Source organism: Hemibagrus wyckioides, linkage group LG03 (assembly GCF_019097595.1).
Source record: "Hemibagrus wyckioides isolate EC202008001 linkage group LG03, SWU_Hwy_1.0, whole genome shotgun sequence".
In the NCBI taxonomy this organism is placed as follows: domain Eukaryota; kingdom Metazoa; phylum Chordata; class Actinopteri; order Siluriformes; family Bagridae; genus Hemibagrus; species Hemibagrus wyckioides.
Genome location: NC_080712.1, coordinates 14,433,884 through 14,456,712, shown reverse-complemented (window position 1 = coordinate 14,456,712; position 22,829 = coordinate 14,433,884). Strand labels below are relative to the sequence as shown.

The window sequence follows — 22,829 nt, the reverse complement described above, 5'->3', positions numbered from 1 at the left end:
ATTTAAGTGAAACACTATGCATTTGTTAGTGAGTGAAACTCATAAAAGGATCAAAGCAATTTTGTAAAGATAAACCTCACAATCTTTCACACTCCATTTATTTAATTTTGCTTAATGCCTCTACACCAAATAATTCTGGTTTTGAGAGGTTGCAACACCGAACCAGTAATTAACCGGTAACAAATAACAAACCAGTGTTTGGAAAACATTTTACAATTATGCAAAATGGAAAAGATGCCACCTGTAAATTAAGACTAGATGAAGGAGAGTGGTAACTATGAGTCATGCACATGTGATGCTTCCTACTGTAGGGGTTCTTTCATGGAAGATGGAGATGGGAGAGCATTGTAAATACATTCTACTGACTAATTCAGAATAAAAGGTACTGTACATGCATATTTTTGTTCCAAGAGCATAACAGTATAAATTTGTCCTCAAAGATATAACAGTGTACCTTAAAATAGTTCCAGTGGATTACGAATAAAAGAGTCTTTAAGGAATCATCTTAGTGACATGCAATTGTACCTTGAAAGGTTATAGGTAGCCTTTATCATTTTTTTGGGTTATAAGGTCTGTAAGACATGTTACTAGAAACTGACAAGGCCTTTGGGGAAAATGCCAGCAGCCATATCACAGTAAATGCTAATACAGTTTTAATATTATAATTGAATTCATGTACTTAACCCTACCATCTGTTCATGCAAATTGTTTAATGAGAAATGTCATGAACAAACCTACAGACTGTAACTGATTAAGTTGTATGCCCTTCAGAAGTGCATGGTATCATTAACCATCAGCCATGCAGTATGTCCTTAACAGTATCCAACTTATTGTATTGCAAAGACTTCTCCAAGCATTCGGTTATCAGATAATGTGGGAACAATTTGTCTCAGACACAGGTGACATCTGTAAAATTGCTACTCATACATGATGGATGTGCGATATGAATAGGAATGTTTGTCCCTAACTGCAGACTTTATCCTTAGGGAAAAGGATCTTCAAGGCTTTTTTGGAAAGTTAAACTTGAAGCGTTTCAACATGGAACCCTCTCTCACATGGAAATTGTATTTTTTTATCCAGATTTACATAGTGCCTTTAAGGGTTAACTCAATGAGAGAAACCAGAATTTTTTTTTTTAAGATGAAGACTGAAATAGTAAGCTGATACAGGTTACCATAGTTACCACACACTTTTAGATAAAGGGGCTTCTCAAGGGTTTTGATGGTTAATGATTCTAATTTTCTAAAGGGATTCTACAAGAAACCCTTGCTTACAGGGAACCCTTGCCTCCGTTTTTGGGTTCTGTATCAAACCTGTGTTTCCACAAAAAGACAAACAAAAGATCCCTTTAATGAAATATTATAGGATGTAGCTTTCTAAATGACTTTGAATAGAACTTTTAAGGATTCCCAAGAGATACCTAGATTGCTAGATGTATCCCTTTTCCCCCTCAGAGTGTAGGCAGAGTGCTGTTTTCGGCATAGTGTTCAGTAGGTCTCTGTTCTGTAGCTGGAAATCTTTAAATGGCAGGTGCATTGTCGAATGGGTTGTAGGTGCAGCCGCGCTCTGACTCCGCCCCCTGTATAAATTCCCCCCTGCTGGAGTTCTGCTCGTGCATTCTGAAGAGGATAACGAAGGCTTAGGTGCTTAAGGGTGAACGGAGATTTATTTTTCCTCCTGCTGCTTACATAGCCAAACCTGAAGATGGAAGAAATGGAAGAGGAGCTCAAATGCCCGGTGTGCGGCTCTTTTTTCCGCGAGCCGATCATCTTGCCGTGCTCGCACAACATTTGTCTGGCCTGTGCTCGGAACATCTTGGTGCAGACGCCGGACGCTGAGTCTCCGCAGGGCGGCCGCGCCTCCGGCTCGGCGCCCTCCGATTATGACTACCTGGACCTGGACAAGATGAGTCTGTACAGTGAGTCGGACAGCGGCTACGGCTCTTACGGCGGCTTCGCGAGCGCACCCACCACCCCTTGCCAGAAGTCACCTAATGGAGTGCGTGTATTCCCTCCCGCTGCTGTTCCCCCTCCGCAACCTCAACACCAGCTGCTCCCGCAGCCCTTGGGCACACCACCGATTCCGCGCAACGCCTGTCTGACGTGCCCGCAATGCCACCGCAGCCTGACCCTGGACGAGCGTGGCCTGCGAGGCTTCCCCAAAAACCGGGTGCTCGAAGCGGTTGTGGACCGCTATCAGCAGAGCAAGGCGGCAGCTCTGCGCTGTCAGCTGTGTGAGAAAAGCCCACGGGAAGCCACAGCCATGTGTGAGCAGTGTGACGTGTTTTACTGTGATCCGTGCCGCTTGCGCTGCCACCCGCCGCGGGGTCCGCTCGCCAAACACCGCCTCGTACCTCCCGCACAGGGACGCATCAGCCGGCGCGCCAGCCCGCGTAAAACTTCCACCTGCACCGAGCATGAACTGGAAAACCTCAGTATGTACTGTGTACAGTGCAAGACACCCGTGTGCTACCAGTGCCTCGAAGAAGGCAAGCATTCCGCTCATGAGGTCAAGGCACTCGGAGCCATGTGGAAGCTGCACAAGGTGAGGGAAAGGGATGGCTTTTATTTAAGACATTTGTCTACAGTGGTGATTTAACGCCTACATTATTACATTAACATATATAATGTTTAAGTCCAGGAACACACACTTGAACCATGAATGTAAATAATGAATTCATATCGAAACATATGTATAAAATACAAATGTTGCACTATTTTGTCATATACTTCCTAAAAAACTGGGTCAGTGTCAGTTTTAGAGTTCTATAATGCCGTCATGGCTATAACTTGGCAATAGAACCTCCAGAGTGTTGGCTTTGTTACTAAGAAGAGAAGATGCCAGAGTCTAATCCATATCTGGTGATGGCCAGGACTCAAAGATTTAATATCAGTGTTACAAGAAAAATAAAGGGGAAAAAAGGTGAGCATTACAAAATTGTATTCATAAAGATACTGTAGCCATTTTAGAATCCATTTCTGGTCTGGTGTTGTAAACTTTCACTATTTAATATTCTTCAGCATGACAATAAAGTGCTGCTTTATGGGTATGAAAGCACAAAATTGCATGTACATGCTCAGTGCCATGGTTTATCTGTAAAGCAGTATTAACTCCTACAAGTCTTTCCATCGTCTATGCGCAATACCTCAAAGACAATTGAAAATGTTTATGATGACTGCCTTGAGAGCTTATATTTAAGAGTGTCATCAGTGAGTAATGAGTCATGGTGTCTCTGCGTTCAGACTTTTTAATAAATTGTGATGGAAACATGGCAGCGAAGAACAGAAGTGGCGGCTCTGTTCTGGTTAAAATTCAAAGCACAAGCAGAAAGGACCGGGCTGTGATTCAGGCAGAACAGAACACTGTGGAAAAGGATGCATCACTTATCCTCTATAAATATCCTGTGACTGATTTAGTACACTCAAATCACAGACTAGGCTATGTCCAGGTCGAAAGCAAAGTCTTTGGCTACTCAGTAGGGTCAGTGTCAGATTGGTGTCCTGTTTTACCAGCAAATTGTGAGTCATTTAGCTGGTGTGGGGGAAACAAATCATTATTTGGGTGTTCTACCTGTTCCTTAAGGGAACTGCACATCTCCATGGAAATGTTAAAGGGATGTGTGGTTTAGTCTCCATAGTGATATTAAAGGCATGTGTGTTTTGGCAGGCAGCAGGAAATGATTGCTCTTTTACTGTGTATGAACAAGAGAGAGAGAGGGCTGAGAGGAGAGGGGAACACATCATATCTCTGACTCCCACTAATTTACATGTATCAGTCTTTTAGACACCTTGATCCAAAGTGACTTATGAGCATTTAGTTTTTCAAGTATTTGTCACTAATCCAAATGATGCACAAATAAATTTCCACCTGCTGACGTGTAACAAGATATTTCTTGAATGAAGCTCTAGCACACAGGAGGGCCGCAATCATCAGTCACAAAGCGATCAGCTGAACAACAAATGGGAGTCATGTTACCTAATAAAATGGCTACTATCAATAATGAAGTAGTAGGAGTTTGTGTTTTCTAGCTAAAAAGGTAACTGTATGGTACAGTGCAATATGCCTGGGTTAAGACATACACTGGGAAGCTTGACACTCACTTGATAGATTGGAAGCTTGTTTTGAATGTCACAGCACTGATGAATACCTAAATTGTAGTAATCAGAAGGTGATGGTGTTTCTATCACAGTAGGACTGCAGATGTTCTGGCTGCAATGCTGATTTTAATAATATGTTATCCTTTCTATAATAACAACTTACACATGGACGCTCTGCATAAAAAGATCTAAAATGTGTAATTGCTGATGTGGTGACGTTTTTTGTGAAATGATTTTTATTTGGATTTTTTTTTTGTAAGGACTGTGTCTGGACTGTGTAGTGTCTATGATTTAATAGTCAGAGGTAAAGCTATAACCTCCATCAAGTTTTCCAGCAAAGTCTCTGTAGGATGGAGGGCTTTGTGATTTCTTAGAATATGACCATATGCATGTCCTATTAATTTTGATAAAAAGAGGTTGTGAGTTATCAGCTGTGAGTGACAACAGGAACTAATTTCACAATGTTTTGAAACATTAAATATAACTACTAGTAAATAAAATTTATGATGTGCTCAGTAATTGCAACAAAAAAACGTTAGCTTTAGCAATTATTATTGATATTGTGGGAAATGCTGTTATTTTGAAGACAATCAACTCCCTACTTCACCTTGGAGCACATCAACCATTTGCTTGGGCATGGTGCATGGTGGTATCACGAGCGGCTCTTCACACACAAACTTTGGAGAATGGAATGTGGGCTCTATTGAGTGCCTCCATACAGGTGGATGTTCCCATGGTTACTCTATAGCTACATAATGCATGCAGCTACAGGGAGCTAGTGGAGTGAATGTTCTTGTGCTTATTTTGGTTTCCGAAGACCAGACACAGACATTTTGGATCATCTGTAGAGTTTTAGTTTTTCAGTTTTATCATCTTCCATACATTTAGAAGTTACTGAATAAAACAGAGGCGTTTGCGAATACATAGGTGGATTGAGAGCAATATGATCTGTAAAGGCAGGTTTGGTGATTAGTCTGAAGCCCAAACCTTCAGATGAGCCTTTTGTTGTAACAGCAATGAGGAGCCAAGCTTAGCAGTGAGGTATTGAATTGAAGGGACTGACAAGAAGAATCATAATTACATGAACAAAAATCTTTCTGTTCCTCTTTTCTCACTTCTTAGTCAGTCTCTTGAAGAAACATAATCTAAACCTTTTAACAGAGACTCTATGTCTGAAAGCTATTTTATTGTACACCTGAGTTGAAAGAAAAGGAGCATTAAAAAAACTTTCATTCAAAAGACAGAATGTGCGTGGGATAAGTGTGTATGTGGTGTGTGTGTGCGTATGTGGAGGGGGAATATTCTCTGCCTCTAGCCAAAAATATGACAATGTGTAGGAGGTAAAGAGAACAGATATAGAAGCATCGCAAGGTTACTTTCCCAAGCAGGCATGTGCACCACAACTGTGTGTATTTGGCTGTAACATATAGGTTAGGAGGCAATACAAGGGTTCTCCTCATAGGTATGTGTGTGTTGTCCATGGTGGTGTACATACAGTATATGGGATGTAGGATCTATAGGACCTGGGAAAACGAAGCCTTGAAAGTGAGATGAAATCCCTGATGAAAACACAGGGTTACACAGCTGTTACTCTGTATCTATGGTGTGCACTTCTGAGTGTGTGTCTCTCTGTGTGTATGCTTGTACCTACAATGGGATCCTTTGTATTTGGGTCCTGTTGTCGTGGTGATGTATCGGATTCCCATCGCCAAAAGTAAGCTGGAGCTAATGTGAAGACTTTGCTTTGGATTGACTGTAGTGGTCTATGACATGATTTGATTTTGTGAAAGCCCTGAAAGCACATTGGTTGATATATCAAATTGGGCTACTGTGGATTAAAGCTATTGTAGTTGTTGTTTGAGGAGAAGTATTTTTTTTTTATTCTTCATAAAACACTTTAACCAAGGTAAGTATAAGAAGTGTGTGTACTGCAATAATTCAAGAAAGGAGAGGTTTCTGAAAAACCTCAGATTACATCTTTAAAATGGTGGCTGGGAGCAGTGACAATAAACGACAAAGCAATTTTGAGCAAAGTCTAATTTATTCTAGTGGATGCTGATGCCAGGAAGTGATAGCCACAGAGTGGAAGCCTGTAGAGCTTTGACTGTTGGCAAAGATATACATTATGTAAGCTGCAGTCAAGTGTTATAATGTAGCACTAGCAAGTTCTATACTGTAGTAGAGATCATGATCCCCTGTGTTGGTTTTATTTCAGCGTAGGTGTATGTATGTATATATTGTTTATTCTACAGTGAGATTCAGTTGAAAATGTGATCCAGATCACACTCGATGCACACAAGAAAGACAAAGGCACTAGTAAAATATGAGGCTTATAATTCAACTACACTACAGTCCTACTTTTTTGCTGGCACCGCTTAAAGCTGTGATATTCATTACTCTTTCCTCTTTACGTTTTTATGAGTGTTGTGAAGCTTCAGTTTAATTATTAAAATTCACTTGGTTTGGTTAGTTACTTTAGCAAACACTGTGCCTTTCCATTCACCTTTTTTGCTTTAAATTCATCTGTTCTTGAAGCACTGCAGACGTCTGGGCAGTACTTGAATTTTTCAATGAATGAAAACAACTAGCTTTTCTCTGAAGCACCCTGCTTGACTTCTATTGGTATAGACTTTAATTACGGTTTAAATTAGTGACTGTTCAGAGAAATATTAAAAGGCATTAGCACTAACAAGTTTAGCGATAAAGGTCACACTGTATGGTGACTATGAATGTACAAATAAAAAGTGCAGACTTCACTTGTATTAAATTGTGTGCTCTTGTGGTCTTCATTCCTGAAGTGAGTGTTTAAATAATCTAGGGTTAGGATTAGGACTTGTTCATAAACCTGTTTATGAGCAATGACATACTTTAGGGTTTTGCTTGTATTTTTGCATTTTTATCATACCAGGATTTGAATACTATGAGTGTTTTTCAAAGGTCTCCCATGTCCCAAGACAGGCAAGAATATACACACCACCTACTCATTTTTGTGTTATTCTTATGAAACATGTAGGAGACTGTGTGCAGAAAGCCAGATACCAACACAGCATACTCTGTATCTCTCCCTCATCGCTCTCTTTTCTCTAGCTTTTGCATCACCATTCCAATTGTATTCTGTATGTCAGAGAGCATGTTATTCAAGGACTGCTTTGGAATAATCAGGTCAGATTGAAGCAGCCCCAGGTGCTGGACAGAGCGACACAAAAAGAGAAGATGGGGGAAGACGAAGGGAAGAAAATAGCATGCTCAACACCTAGAGGGAATGGCTAGGGAGCTGTTCTATCTCTTTCCATCATTTTGCTGTTTTAACTCCATCTCATCACTTTTAGTGTTCGGTGACGGTGCTCTGCTGGGATATCTGCAGAATGACTGCAGAGCAGGAACAACCTTCTCAGTGCAGAGCACAGGACACACACATAACACACATACTGAGCTTTATGAGTGTCATTATCTTCTGCTTCACAGCCATTTTAAGAGGAAGTAAATTGCCTTTGGAATAGTAACCTCCCACACAGATGCACAGCTCCTGCTCCTGCTCTGGCTCCTGAGTAAAAAAAGATTTTGTGTTTGCTCAGTGTTACTGATGCGGTTGTATGATGCAGTATTAGGGTATAGTGTATCTGTGTGTACATGAGCTCATTATTTGTGTTCTGACCGAGAAAGGGCATGAGTGACAGTTCAATTTAATTTCTCTCCTCTGTTGGTATTCTCATGGTGTTAAAGTGGAAGCCTTGCAATAACCCAAAAGTTTAGAGACTAGGATGTGATGTCAAAGCACTATGGAAAGGAGGAAATTTAGATAACATCAAGAAACCTTCAAGATAATGGATAATAACAATAATAATAATAATAATAATAATAATAATAATAATAACATAAAAGTATTAGTAGTAGTAGTAGTATGCTTAGTGGTAAGAATGTTTGCCTCATACCTCCAGGATTGGGGGAGCACAGAATTTGGGTGTGTGTGAAGTTGTGCCACCTCCTTGTGCACCAAGGACTCTGGGAATAGGATCCATATTACCTACAACCCTATGTACGATAAGTGGTACAGAAGATGGATGGATTTTTCTTCTCCTCACACAGATCTTCACAAATATCCAACAAATTTAGGAACATCATTTTAGAAATGATCTTAAGAACATAACATCCCCTGAATGGTGGATGACTTATTTCACTTAATGATTAAACAATAGCTTCCAGAACTGTTAAACTTCACTCAGGACATATTTTGGTGTCACACATTAAAAAATGGACATTTGGTTCTCTTGGCTCACTTGGCTCTCTAATTCTAAACAGATTGAATCTTTGCTATGGCCTCAGGCCTGCAATATGCTGTGTTGGTACTGCCAGACCTGCAAAGTTTTCCACATGGAAGTGAGAAGTCTGATTTGGGTTAAAATATTATCATGGTGTTCATATTTGTTGGCTTAGAATTGTTACTCTCACAAACTGCTTTTGTTGAATAAATCATTAAAATTCTCCATCAGTGTCTGTTGTAATAGTGACTGTTGCACTGGATAGCAGAGAAAACTAGTTTGGAAACATAACTCCAGTTTATGGCATTGACACATACAGTGATTTTATGAAGTTGCCTGTAGGCGTTCCTACTACTGGCTGACAAATAAATAACATTTATCAAAGGGTGGCACAACTAGCATTCAAAATCAATTTTCTTGTGCTAAAATGAAACATTCTGGATGAAGTGCACTTGTATATAAAATTCACCATGCGTCATACATGGTGAAGGAGAATCAGTGTGTGCTCTTTCTCATGGATGATGTGTGATCTGTTGTCTTCATTCCTGTTGGTAGTCACAGTCGGTCCATTTTTGCATAAAATGAAACTTTTCTCAGCTTTGTCACCTAACTGGACACACCCACATCTATTCAGCAACGGTCACTGGCACTTATGTTTCCAGAAGTCACTAACTCTCATTAAAAACAAATGATCTTCAGTCGCTGTGAGTGGCTGTACGTGTGACAGTAGCATTAGTATTGTTTTCCTAACACTGGATTAATAAACCTATACTAAAGAGTTTTGCCACAGCATTACCTTTGGCTGTTTTATTTGATTTAGCTACAGTCTGTTACTAGCAATGAAACAGAATGAACTACATTCAGTTGAACTGAAGGGAAATGTATAATTACAATGCAAAGTCTTTGTGTTTTCAATTTTCAATTATGACTGTTATGTATTATCTTTAAACACTTAAAATGAGCTGTTGTGTGATAGAGGAAGGCTAGCTAGCAGGTGGGAATTGGCAAATTCAAAAAAAATCACTCACTTCACCATGGAATTGTTCGTTATATTGTTAGGAGAAGCGATTGGTTAGAGCAAGACAGAGGTGCTGCATGATTGGCTGAGTGTTTAGAGGCTGAGGCGCAATGCACAGATTTATCAGTTCTGACAGTTTCTGTCATCTTCCCACTCGCTACGTTACTCTCGGCAGCAAAATAGAAGGAGCAGGATTAAATGAGCCTAATTGCCCTGCAGGGAGGTATTTATGCACAGCATGTTAACCCCTTCACGCGCTTTCACAAATTGCACACCCTCTGTCACCCACATAATGAAACAATGAGAGATGATGACAGAATGAGTTTTACTTTAATGACAGTTTTATTGCCATCAGCAACTGCTAACAGTACCTGAGGGGCACAATCACCACCTCTTATTGCACACACAGTGCTGATGCAGCAACACACCCACCCACCCACACACACACACACACACAAACACACACACACACAGGCACACACAGTCTCTTCTCTTTTCCATGAACCTATAAAGTAAGAGGTCATGGTGGAAAGCATGTAATTTGGTATTGATTTAATTTGATGACATGGATATAAAATATTTCAGTACTTAAAGGAAACTGTTATTTATCTATTTAACAAAAAAGTAAAGCGGGTAGATCATAGCACTGCACTGTTGGTTGTACTCAATGTGAAAGTTTTGGCCTGGTTCCCTGAAAGAGAAAACAGCCGTGTGGTTAAGAGAGTTTAGTTTAAATTGCTTAAATAGCATTTTAGCTCTGTTTTGGTAAGAATACTGTGGTTAGCTATAAAAGAACTCCAAACTAAGATCATGGCCCATGTTATGTTGTTGTGCTGTTTTTTCTTCTTCTTATATTTGCGTCTTATTTTTTTCTTCTTTCTTTTCTCTCAGAGAACACACTCAGTTTGCACTGTTTTACATAATTATGTATGAGTTTCCATGACAAGCACTGAGCCGCTGTTTTCTGCCTCATGTCTTCATACTATTTTTGTATTTTCACATTTTAATGCAAATCCATTTCTTTTGGTTAATCACTTAGGAATGTGACATTAAATGCTTAGTACATTAGTGGCACTATAATGTGCAGCACTGAAGAATTTAGGGAATAGTGGGAATTGGGAATGGACATTCAGAGAGTCAAGGGATTTGCGTGGAGTAAGGGTTGGCCATTTGGCAAAAATATCACCATGATACATAGAGACATTTCTATTTCTATTGCAATGCATTATATGCATCAACATATATAGGTTTCTTAAAAACTGTCAGTAGAAACTGTAGTATTAGGTTTAAAAATGACTGGAAATAGCTGATAGTTATATGATAGTTACATTTTATAGTTGAAAACATTTTAATAAGCTGTCTTTAAATAAAGATTGTAACTGTTATTTAAAAAAAAAGAGAGTATGATACCTGAAATAGCTCAGAAACGTGTATTTAGCCTGATATTTATATTATATTGTCATACTGCACAGCCTGATGTTGGGCATTGTGTTGTGCTGTGTACGGCAGACATACAGAGGCTCAGTACGTAATGTTCTGCTCTACTGATCAGAAAGTTATGAGTTTAAATCTAAGCACCATCAAACTGCCACTGCTGCCTCTGGAGCATGGTTCTTAACACTCTCATTTTCTGACCCTGACAGGCAGGGGATAAGCCAGACTGAACAAGTTAAAAATAAATGTTAGCATCTGTTTTAAGAAAAGAAAAAAAAAAGCTTACAAGAGCATGTAATCATACATCAATTACTTTAGGATATTTTAGTTTAATTTATTTCTTTTTACTAAACAGAATTAGCACTTATTTAAAAATATTCATTTGTAAATGGATGTTGAAAATTCTTAATAGACTCTTAAAAGAGTATTATATTATATTATAGTTATATTAAATGATTAGTATTGTAAATGTGCCATTGGGATGAATAAAGTATCTATCTATCTATCTATCTATCTATCTATCTATCTATCTATCTATCTATCTATCTGTCTGTCTGTCTGTCTGTCTGTCTGTCTGTCTGTCTGTCTATCTATCTATCTATTATATACTTTATATAGACTGTTCAGCACTCGTTCTAGGATATAAAAGTTGTTTAATTTGTGCCACAAATGGTATGTGTTTGTCAGCCTTGCTTACTGTGCCCTACTTTCCTGATAATTGCTGTGATTGATAAACCAAAGTTAATTTCTGTATGTTGTTGGTTTAATTAAAATAAATCGAAATGTTATAACAGGCTAATGGCATTGGGGGAATGTTCTGCAGTAGGAAATTCAACCCAACGTTTCTTGTGTCTAGAGTATGTGATCACTGAACATGTGTGGCTTTTATGTGTGCAGATGTGTGTGTGTGTGTGTGTGAGAGAGAGAGAGAGAGAGAGAGAGAGAGAGAGGTCAAATGGGAAATTCCTCTCTTTGGGTATCATAGCACTGAAGGGATGTTTGTGTTTCACATCACTCCTGTAGCTTCCCACAGTCAGGAATTGCAGGGTCACTCGAGTCTCATGTGCTCTGTTTCCTGTTCACTCACCCATGAGCTGCTCTTATACAAACATGTGCACACATACACGCTGAATCGTTTCCTTCATATTTGTTCTTCATTTGCTCTCCCAATGTCTGTTACAGTAGCTGTGTCACTGGCCACACAACTGATGCCATTTCCTGATGTGTGTGTGTTTTAATATTGATTATTATTACAATTATTCATCCAGGAACAAAATAGTTTTAATGTATTATATTTGTAAAAATTCTAGAAGAAATTCTACAAAATTACTTTGTATTCTCTATCACAGGTGAATGAACTGAGTTGTAAATCTTAGTGTGCAGCCAGGGAGTTGAAAGATATCAAATTAAGCATTTGTAATTTATTGTCCAAGATTCAATTAAAAAAAAAAAACTAGCTAAACTCAGCAGTATTGTAGATTATGTTTAATGAACTATGTTTTGGAAATGAAGAAGTAACTTATTAAAGCATGATTAAATGCACAGTTGTAGATTCTGCTATTTTAGATTTTACACATGAGCTGATTTATCTGACTATAATTCTATTCATCTGTCTCTCTCCCTCCCTAGGGGCAGCTCTCTCAGGCACTGAACATCCTGTCTGATCGAGCCACTGAGGCCAAAGAGTTTCTTGTTCAGCTCAGAAACATGGTGCAGCACATACAGGTAATCAACACAAATATCTCTATATGAGAGAGGAAAAGAGTGGCGAGGGAAATGAAATGAAGCATGTATTTAGGGGGAGAGGGAAAATGTTTTCATACCTGCCCTTGACCTGTATTCCTGTCCTACTGCAGTTCTGGGGTCACACGGTCACTGTGTGTGTGTGTGTGTGTGTGAATCACAGGAGAATGGAGTTGAATTTGAAGCGTGCTTGGTGGCACAGTGTGACGCACTGATTGATGCTCTGAACCGCCGGAAAGCCCAGTTATTGGCCAGAGTGACCAAAGAGCACGAGCACAAACTCATGGTAAACACACATACACAAACCTTATAGCAACATCGCATCTTCTTGTATATTATATTTATATACAGAACACCGATCAATATTGCAGCAGCAGTATTTCACATTTTGATGTTATGATGTATTATAGTGAGATGATGTGTTACACTGTGCTGAGATTTTTATGCTACAAGCAGCATTATTCCTGTGAGATGTTTCATTTTTTCTTGTGCTGTGTGTGATGTGTTGAATTGAATTTTGCTGTGCCTTCTGTTCTGGGGGTGTGGAACACTGTGAACCAGATGTACATGACTCGATGCAGCTGCAAAATGTGTCTGACAGTAATTTTCAATTTGCTAAGATTGTAGTTCATTATGTGAACTGTGCTATGCCTAGTAAGTGAGGCACAAATTGTATTTTAAAAGCTGCTATAAAGCGGTAGAAAAAAAATCTAGCATATAGGAAAGCCTCTCTCATCAGAATGACTGTGCATTAATGCAGCTGATATGCCAGACCTGTCATTAAACCATAATTAAATATAATAAATGAACTGTCTTAACCCTAAGGAAAAGAAAATGCTGTATTAAGCTATATTAACTGCATGAAACCATGGCAAATTTAGAAAAAGGTGAAGTAGGCAAGGTGCTCTGAGTGAGGTTGCCAGATGTGTGTCAGAATCAGCTCAAACGAAATAGTGATTTGACTGAGATCTTAAGGTGGTCTTGAATTATTTTTTAGTAATTAATGAAGAACCTTTCCCATCCGTTTACCAGGGTCTGAGCTGCAAAACAGAGCACCTGGCAACACTGCCCACACAGCTCTGGGCAATACATACTGCTAATTTACACCTGCTTAAGGAGGCAGACAAGACCAAGCAGAAACTTGGCTGGTGCTAATTTTTGGCTTGTGCTAAATTTATTACATCAATCAAAATACCAGCTTCACTCTTCATGCCTACCCATTTTTTCAGTTATTTCCCAGTTTTTGTATGATTCCCTCTCAATTGCATAGGTCTGAAAGAAAAGAGTGCCTAAGCTTGGTGCATTAACTACACCTTTGTACCCCTACGCCAGTTACATACATAACACGTTTTTTTTTCAAGCAAAATGTGACTTAATTCCACCTAAATCCAGGCACAGACAGGTTAGTACACCTGACCTTGTGATTTCTCAGTAAAGTGCCTGAGGTTGTGTTTTGAATGGAGACCAGAGGCAATAAAAGTCCTGAGATCTTCCAAACTATGAAGCAGCAGGCTTTCTATTGCCTCGGGTTTCCATGGAGCTTTGGCTCTGTTGCTATGGTAACCAAAATGTTGAGTCTCTAGGATTGTGTAGTGGTTCAAGTGAGAGGAAAGAGCTACTCACACACAGACATACACACACAAACACACACAGAGTCACAATCTCTATCGAGATGCAAGATATCAATAATTATCCTTAGGGTATCCTCACGTTTATTTCAAACTGAAGGGTATACACACACACACAAAAGGAAAACATGCATGTTGCTTTCTCACAGAGGATGCAAATAGCCTTTCCTGCTGTTGCTTAGCAACTCAGCCTCAGCACCACTGACAGCAGGGGAAAGAAACAGACTTATCAGAGTGATTTAGATAAATCTAGTGGCTTTAGATTTAGTGAGGAGAGAGAGAGAGAGAGAGAGAGAATAATTACAAAGTATGTACAATAACCCTTGAGTGATAATCATGTCTTTCTCCTTCTCTCTATCTATCTGCCATTCTGTTCCCTATCTATCTATCTATCTATCTATCTATCTATCTATCTATCTATCTATCTATCTATCTATCTATCTATCTATCTATCTATCTATCTATCTATCTATCTATCTATCTATCTATCTATCTGTATGTCTCTCTATATATCTCTCTATATCTTTCTGTCAGGTGGTACGTGATCAGATTTCACACTGCACTGTGAAGTTGCGGCAGACAACAGGGTTGATGGAATATTGTCTTGAGGTCATCAAAGAAAACGACCCCAGTGGCTTCCTGCAGGTCACCTAACCTTCACCTGCACAAGATCCTTATACACAGCACACAACTATAAGAATTATAAAAAATTCCACACACTGTACTGCATTCAGGAGAGAGAAGAGGGCTGTTAGTGCTTCAGTTTATACATATTCAGATGCTCTGTGATGTTGAGTGAGCGGCAGATCAAAAACGCTCTGACCTCACGTATCTTGGAAAAGGTACTTGCATCACAGTTTAGCAGTCTGAACTCCACCACTTTTTTTTTTAATGTCTATACACACTTTTACCCATGCCAAACAATGTGCTTTATTTCCAAAAGGCTCTTGGGAACATTAACACTAAAAAAACACAATGAAATTGATCATTAGGACATTGTTATAGAACAGTGCTAATCAGCAACACACTGTGACTTTATAGGCATCTAACCATGCTCATGATGAATTGATTAGCTGATGAGTTTAGCCTGACTGAGCATGTGCACTTAATTGTATTTGTGTGTTGTGTGTGTCTGTGTGTGTGTAGATCTCTGATGCTCTGATTCGTAGGGTGCATATGACTGAGAGTCAGTGGGGTAAGGGCACACTCACGCCACGTATGACCAGCGATTTTGACCTGACACTGGACAGCAGCCCATTACTACAAACTATCCACCAGCTTGACTTTGTACAGATGAAGGGTATCAATTTTCATGAAGTATAAGTCTGTGTTTGTATGTGTGTGTGTGTCTGAATTTATTTCTTATCTAATTCACTGGATATTTGAATGCAGAGATGTATGTGTGTACTGATAGGGTTGTGTGTGTGTGTGTGTGTGTGTGTGTACAGTACCTGCAGCTCCAATCCTGCAGCTGGAGGAGTGTTGTAGCCAGACCAACAGTGCCACTTTGTCATGGAAACAGCCTCCTCTCTCCACCATTGCTGTAGATGGCTACATCCTGGAGCTGGATGATGGCAGTGGAGGGCAATTCAGAGTGAGTGTTATACACCCACACACACATACACACAAAGGCATACACGTGCAGAAAAACACATATACACCTGAACATCCACACATAAAAAGAATGATTTTTTTCAGGCCTTCTGTGTGATATGTATGTTGGTTCACTGCAGTATTCTATTTATACACTTTTAGTAGGCTGCCCCACACACACACACACTCACACACACTTACACACACATGCTCCCTTTCTCCGTTTCTAAACAGGCCAAGCTCTTTTTTAGGCAGCCAGGTCCTTGTGTTCTGATTTCTGCTCCATTTTTACAAAGGATGACTGAGGAACTATAAGTGCTGTCCTTTCCACCATTACACATGATTTTTATGACTTCACAAGAGTCTTAATTATACCTATAGTGTGAGCCCCACAGGAAATGTTATGCCTATGGATGAGCATATCTTGCAGTATATAATGCAGTCTCACTCCTCAGGAAGTGTATGTTGGCCCAGAGACGATCTGCACAGTGGACGGACTTCACTTCAACAGCACGTATAAATCTCGTGTTAAAGCCTTTAACTCCAGCGGAGTGGGGCAGTACAGCAAAACACTCGTCATGCAGACTTCTGAGAGTAAGTGACCTAAGTCATTTGGGCTTCTGCATACACAAACACCCTCTTTTCCATTAGATATGCTTGGCTTTTGATAAGTACGGAAGCTGGATGGTGTTCAGTAAGTAGAAGCTAAAGGATTATACATATATTTAAATGAAGTTGGAATCAAAAAGGCTCATGTTCCTAGTACTGCTGTTACTATATTACTTGAGAAACTAAAACTACATTATATATGCATACAGTTTTTTAAGAACCGCTGTAATGAAGCCTTTATTTATGGAAGATTTCTTTTTCCAAAAACAAAAAAATAATGATTTAGAATAATGCAGTCATTTGGGGTCATTTAGAACGATGCAGATGAGCTTGCGGTCCCTAATAGCTAATGTTCATGTTTATTCATGTGAGCCTTTCTGGGAAATGTAATCCTTTAAAGTCTGGATTACGCCTCATCGGAAGCGTTTCAGAGAGCCGCCCAGAATGAATATTCATTATACATTTTGTAGGCTGTCCATCAAACAAGCAAGTCTGTGTAATAAACTGAAAGCATGCTTTGTTCTTATCTGTTCAAACAAATGACATCTTCTGCTAATTACAAAAAAGAAGTTGCCAAACAAACAGTTTATAACCTCTTTCACCTTTAAAACCTGAGACATCAAAATAAATTTACGGTTGGATCCGACTTTTAATTAATAAAAATATTTGCTGAAATATGTCTTTATTATATGTATCTTCCTTAATTATACGTTAAATCTAACCTAATTATACTGACACCTTTACACTTACTTGTTTCCTGCTTCATTGTAGAAAAATTTTAAAATGTAAAATTTTCCCACACACAAAAAAACTAGACTGCTGTTCCTAAATACTGACTCCATAAGAGTCAGACTCCATAAGAAAGAATTCAGCGTCAGTGTGTTTGATTTTAAGGTAAGGACTAGAAAATACTTAAATGATTAATAAGATAAAATGATTAGTTAAAATGATTCTGATCTTCAGTGCTTGTCTTAGACACTATGTTTTCAAATTGCCAATTTTTGCCCACTCACATTAATGAGCCTTGAGTTTGTTTTGAAAGTGACTTTTCCAAACTTCATGCCTGACCAAGCATAAATCATGCATAAGAATATTCAATCAGATAATTAACACTATAGGAAGAAAAGAAAAACAATTGATAAATTAAGGTTATACAGTTATTTGAAAGGCTTTATGACAGTGTTATGCATGAGGTGATTTGTCACTGAGCAGATCCAGCTTCCCTGATCAGCTGCTTTACCTCCCTCTCTTTCATCAACCCTCCTTTCTATCACTCTTTTCTTTTTGCTTTTTTTCCTTCCTTTCCTCCTTTCTTTCTCTCTCTCTCACTCCCACCCTCTCCCCTTCGCTCACTTTCTCCCCCTCCCTCTTTCTGTCTCTTTCTCTCTCTCATCTCAGCTGGACTTGCCTCATGTGATATTAACACTCTAGCTACAGGTATGGACAGCTCTCTTAACCACAATCTGCTTCCTTCTTTTCTTCATTACTATTATACCTGTATTCACCTGTACCCTTCTGCTCCTGTCTTGCTCCTGTTTGTGTATGTGCCTTCTGTTTGTGTGTATGTAAGTGAGGTCGCACTGGACTGTCCTGATCATTATCAGTAGCCATTCAAATCCATAATTACTCATCCAAAGTAATTATGTCTGAAAACTAAGCCCTCAGTGACCAACACAGAACTTTTGATTGCGTGTGTCTGTGATTCCTTTTTGCAGTTGCCTGGTTTACTTTTGACCCTGCGTCAGCCCATCCAGACATCATACTGTCTAATGACAACCTCACAGTCACATGTAACAGCTATGACGATCGTGTTGTCATGGGGAACACACCCTTCTCCCGTGGTGTACATTACTGGGAAATGACCATCGATCGCTATGACAATCACCCGGACCCTGCGTTTGGGATCGCCCGAGGTGACGTGCTGAAAGACGTGATGTTGGGAAAGGATGATAAAGCCTGGGCCATGTATGTGGACAACAACCGCTCCTGGTTCATGCACAACAACTCCCACACCAACAGGTACACAAAGGAGATGAGTATCTTAGAGTATATGTATGTTTGGGTACATTAGTTTTGGGTGAACGTCCTTTAAAGAGTGGTGTCAGTTTTTAGTTAATTGAATGATTTAACATCAGCATGCATTTATGCATAACTTAGCCCTTTAGGTGATCCTTTTCATGCATCATGTCTAGACTTACAGATACAATGCAAATCACTTAAGACTATTATTGTAGTTACGTAACATAATTCATTAACCTGATTTTTCTTTGCGAATCCCAATGCAGCATATCTCTGGTCATTTTTACAAATGTTCTACACAAAATACATGTCCAGAATATTTGAATTCTATTTGCTATTGATAATAATGCAATTAAAAAAGTGACATTTTGTACACATTTGGTTCATCAACAGAAAAATATTTTAAACTTGAATTAGAACATTTTTGTTAAAAACACATTGGAGAATTTCATATTCTAAAAATTTGGAGTAAATATTTTAAATCATTTTAGCCTCATGGTATTCCTTATGTGATATTTAGAAAAAGCCAAAATTCCTATGGCATGCAATATTACATAATTACAACAACATCTAAAGAAGTTGGATATGGTTAGAAAATAAGCTGTGCATGAAAGGGATAAGAGAAAGCAACACTTTTGTGCTTGAATTACATGTTCACTACTTAGTATTGCACTACGTAGTGATGTGTCACATGTTTTCCGGGATCCTCACTGAATCTCGTCATGACCTGCATTACTCGATAGCAATGAACGACATTTCCCAACTTCCTCAGCTAACAGACCATGTCACCTAATTCATCACATGACCCATATCCTCGTTCACAGTTCCCTGATTACAAATCAGCTACACCCGTTCCCCACCGCATTAATAGCTTTAAATAACCCAGACGTTCTTCTTGTTAGTGCAGAGTCAATTCTGCTTTCTACCAGTGAGGATTACCAGCCTTTGGTGCGGCTTGACATTCTGGTTTTGGCTTTGTTCTTCCTGCTTTCAAGACTTGTCTGCTTTGATCATTTAATGAACTTGCATTTGCATCCAAACCTTGTGCAATTTCCTTGTACTATGTAGTGCACTATGATATACCTAAAAAATATTGAGCATGTATAGTAATATATGGAGGAATATACAGTACATGTGTAGCAGTACCTAAAATATGTAGATTATATATTGTAATAGCTAATGTACTGCACTGTATGCTCCGTAGATTTCCATTTGAGATCCAATCACAAAAAAGGTGACTTTAATAAGCGCATTTTTAAAATTGTTAACTATTTATTTGTCATATAAGTTTAATGTTTTAGTTAGTTAATATTGATTTGTATTTCATTTGAAATGCTTAATAAATAAATAATCTTTTTTTTTTTTAAATATTCACTTGCCTCTGACTGTAATAGTGATTGTGAAATGCATTCTGATCAGCACTATTTATTACAGTATATACTTAGGAGTTTTAGTGTGCATGTGAATTTATTTATTTATTTGTGCATGTGGCTAGGCTCTGAGTTCAGAATCTCTCTTTTTTTCCTCAGAACGGATGGAGGGATTGGTAAGGGAGCGACAGTCGGAGTTCTGTTGGATTTTACCCGCGGGATTCTGTTGTTTCTTATCAATGATGAGCAACAAGGTCCTGTGGCTTTCGACTCATTGGAAGGTCTTTACTACCCTGCCATTAGTCTCAACCGCAATGTCCAGGTAACAGCCAAACCAACACACACATAGATGGCAGTAATACAGTGTACTGGCTGATGATTAAACTGCTGAAAGTTATTAATCTTAACAGATATAAAGAGCCTTCATTGTTTCTGTGTCACTTCTTCTAAATGGAAACAAACTCTGTGTTTGTGTGCAGGTGACTCTTCATACTGGACTGCCCATTCCAGATTTCTACACACTGGGGGAGTCAGACCCTTCAGGCTCCGTCTGCTGAAGTCCAACATAACAATACTCTCTCTCTCTCTCTCTCTCTCTCTCTCTGTCTGTCTCTCACGCACACATACACATTGTTGGATAAGATTTACACTGATATTCAGTTCTCAGCCGTTTATGTGAAATTCTGGGTTGGTTTAGAAGTTCAGTGCTTTTTAATAAGCTTAGCTGCTAGTTCCAGCTGTTCAAATGAAATTAATTTACTTTATGACAAGCAGAGGCAGCAAGAGAGCAGAAAACTGCTGTACACTTCTATTTGTAATCCCAAAAAAGCCATAGACTTTATGTGTAGTTTTGAGAATATTAGACTACATATTGGAAAAACACTGATAAAAAAAAAAAAAGGATGTTGATTTTCTCCCTCTCATAAAACACTGCACAGCATAGTTACGCTGCAACTTTAAGGCTTGCCTCTCATTCCTCGTCCTCTAATCTACTCCGTTTAATCATTGGTCATTTCATTTGATAGAGGAGCAAGATCAGCATGGTGTCATGCTTGCAAATTTATAACAATATGCGCAGCTCAATTGATATGAAAAGGCCACAGTGAGTAGCATTGCCACCGTGTAGCTGCAGTGTCCCTGGTTCAAACCTGAACCTGGGTTACTGTCTGTGTGGGGTTTTTTTTTGCATGTTCCCAGGTTTCTTGCACCTCCCTAAAGCATGCCGGAAGGTAGATTGGCTCTAAATTTCTCAAGGTATGTGTACATTGTTCCCTGGAATCCCATCCAGGGAGTATTTTCTGCTCATACCCTGGAGATACACCGTGGCCCATGGTTACTGAGTGGATAGATAGATGAATTAATGAATTTATATGAAAAGTTGCAACTGCCCCCTGCTGGTCATGGTTAGAGTTAGTAGCATTTCTACCTTTTCTTATAACTTCATTAATATGATCAACTACATCACCCTCACAATCTCAGCAATCTGTACATATGTTCTAGGCTCAGAAAATGTTGTGAAAAATAGTGACAGCAAAGTATAATTCCTTAGGTTTTATTATTATTATTATTATTATTATTATTATTATTATTATTATTATTATTATTATTATAGTTGGTGCTAAAGCATAAAAGCATGTGGCTCTGGTCGTACAAGCCTAGTATCTACCAGAGTCCAGGCAGATTTTATATTATTATTATTATTATTATTATTACTGATCATATACTGTATTGCTGATCTGTGCAGAAGTGAATATGTGCAGATATAAATTTATAAATCTGTAGAGGTTATACAATGCAGTTTACCATTATAATTGGACTATGTGCAGGCAGTTCAGTATAATGTGTTAAATGGGAAATTCATATACTGACTGAAATGTCAGCGTGGCCTTTCCTGCGCTTTCTTTTTTGTAGAAAGCTGAGAAATTTTTAGGACATTTTGTCCTCACACATTACAAAGTTACACTACAAATACTGCACCCTATTTGCCAATAAATGCTATTACCAATTTGTCAGGGATTAGAAAATAAAAACTTTATGGTATAAACTATAATCCTATATTACAGATATTTAACAGGAAATAAATAAAGAGGAGACACTAGGCTGTCTCTCAATCATATATACAGACACACACACATACAGGCACAGCATGAACACTTTCCACAACAGTCCACACATAATCAGCAGCAGTAAACACACACACACACATACACATTTCTCTCTTTCTGACCCCTCTGTTTGTTACTGCCTCAGAGCTGTACAGGCAATTCGCTAATCTTTATTGAAAAACTGGTGCTGCTTCTGTTTATATGTCTGAAAATTACAGTACTATATATAGATAGAAAGATATATTTGTGTTATTACCTGCAATATAAAAAAGCACAGCTTTAAATGAAAAAAAAAAATTCATAAACTGGCAATATGTTTTATGTTCTAGAAGTGCTAGATTCCATAGAGTGGATGTTTGCGTGGCTCCATGTCATTAGATGTGGGGGGTCCAGGCTGCTAATGCTGTGGTGCAGTGAAATAACTGCCTTTATTTGCATCACCAGACATGTGTAGCCTACTTTAAAATTCAATTCCTGAGCCTGTTTGTCAAATGACTGATACAAAGATACTCTTCGGACTGATGAAGTGTGGCTATGTTGTGGTGTATGAAAAGAACTGTGTACACAGCAAAACAACAAAAAAAGCACCTACAGAACTGCGTGAAGACCAATAATGCTGAAGTAAATCTTACAATGTTTATTTGAGGTGTGAAGGGAGACAAATGAATGTTGTAGGAGTGTATCAAACACTGTAGGCCTTCAATCAACACTAGTTTTGCTGTGTACAGAGCCAAAAGTGTGGGTCTATGACTGTACAGGGGATCTTTACTTTCTTTATCATAAAGTAATCCCTAATGTGAACAATAATTTTATTACTTTATTATTATTATTACTATTATTATTATTATTATTATTATCTGGCGCTTGGTGCATTCTGTAACTGTAATACTATATTCAATAAATGGGTTGAGTCAAGTGAACGAATGTCTGCTCTTCATTTCTGTTCCATTTGAA

General features: G+C 38.6%; 1 protein-coding gene across 4 annotated transcripts; it reads left to right on the top strand.

Annotated features, from left to right (window-relative positions):
* Nucleotides 1-1,629: 1,629 nt before the first annotated feature.
* Nucleotides 1,630-22,795, top strand: trim9 (tripartite motif containing 9). Of its 4 annotated transcripts, XM_058386351.1 has the most exons (12): nucleotides 1,630-2,544; nucleotides 12,438-12,533; nucleotides 12,715-12,837; nucleotides 14,714-14,824; nucleotides 15,326-15,479; nucleotides 15,628-15,773; nucleotides 16,228-16,366; nucleotides 17,780-17,818; nucleotides 18,097-18,400; nucleotides 19,605-19,634; nucleotides 19,930-20,092; nucleotides 20,250-22,795. In XM_058386351.1, exons 1-12 carry the CDS (start codon nucleotides 1,705-1,707, stop codon nucleotides 20,325-20,327), a joined length of 2,223 nt encoding a protein of 740 aa, XP_058242334.1. In that variant the 5' UTR covers nucleotides 1,630-1,704; the 3' UTR covers nucleotides 20,328-22,795. The 4 variants fall into 4 exon arrangements, with proteins under 4 accessions (XP_058242334.1, XP_058242336.1, XP_058242335.1 ...); XM_058386353.1 differs by lacking the exon at nucleotides 17,780-17,818; XM_058386352.1 differs by lacking the exon at nucleotides 19,605-19,634.
* The last annotated feature ends 34 nt before the right edge of the window (nucleotides 22,796-22,829 follow it).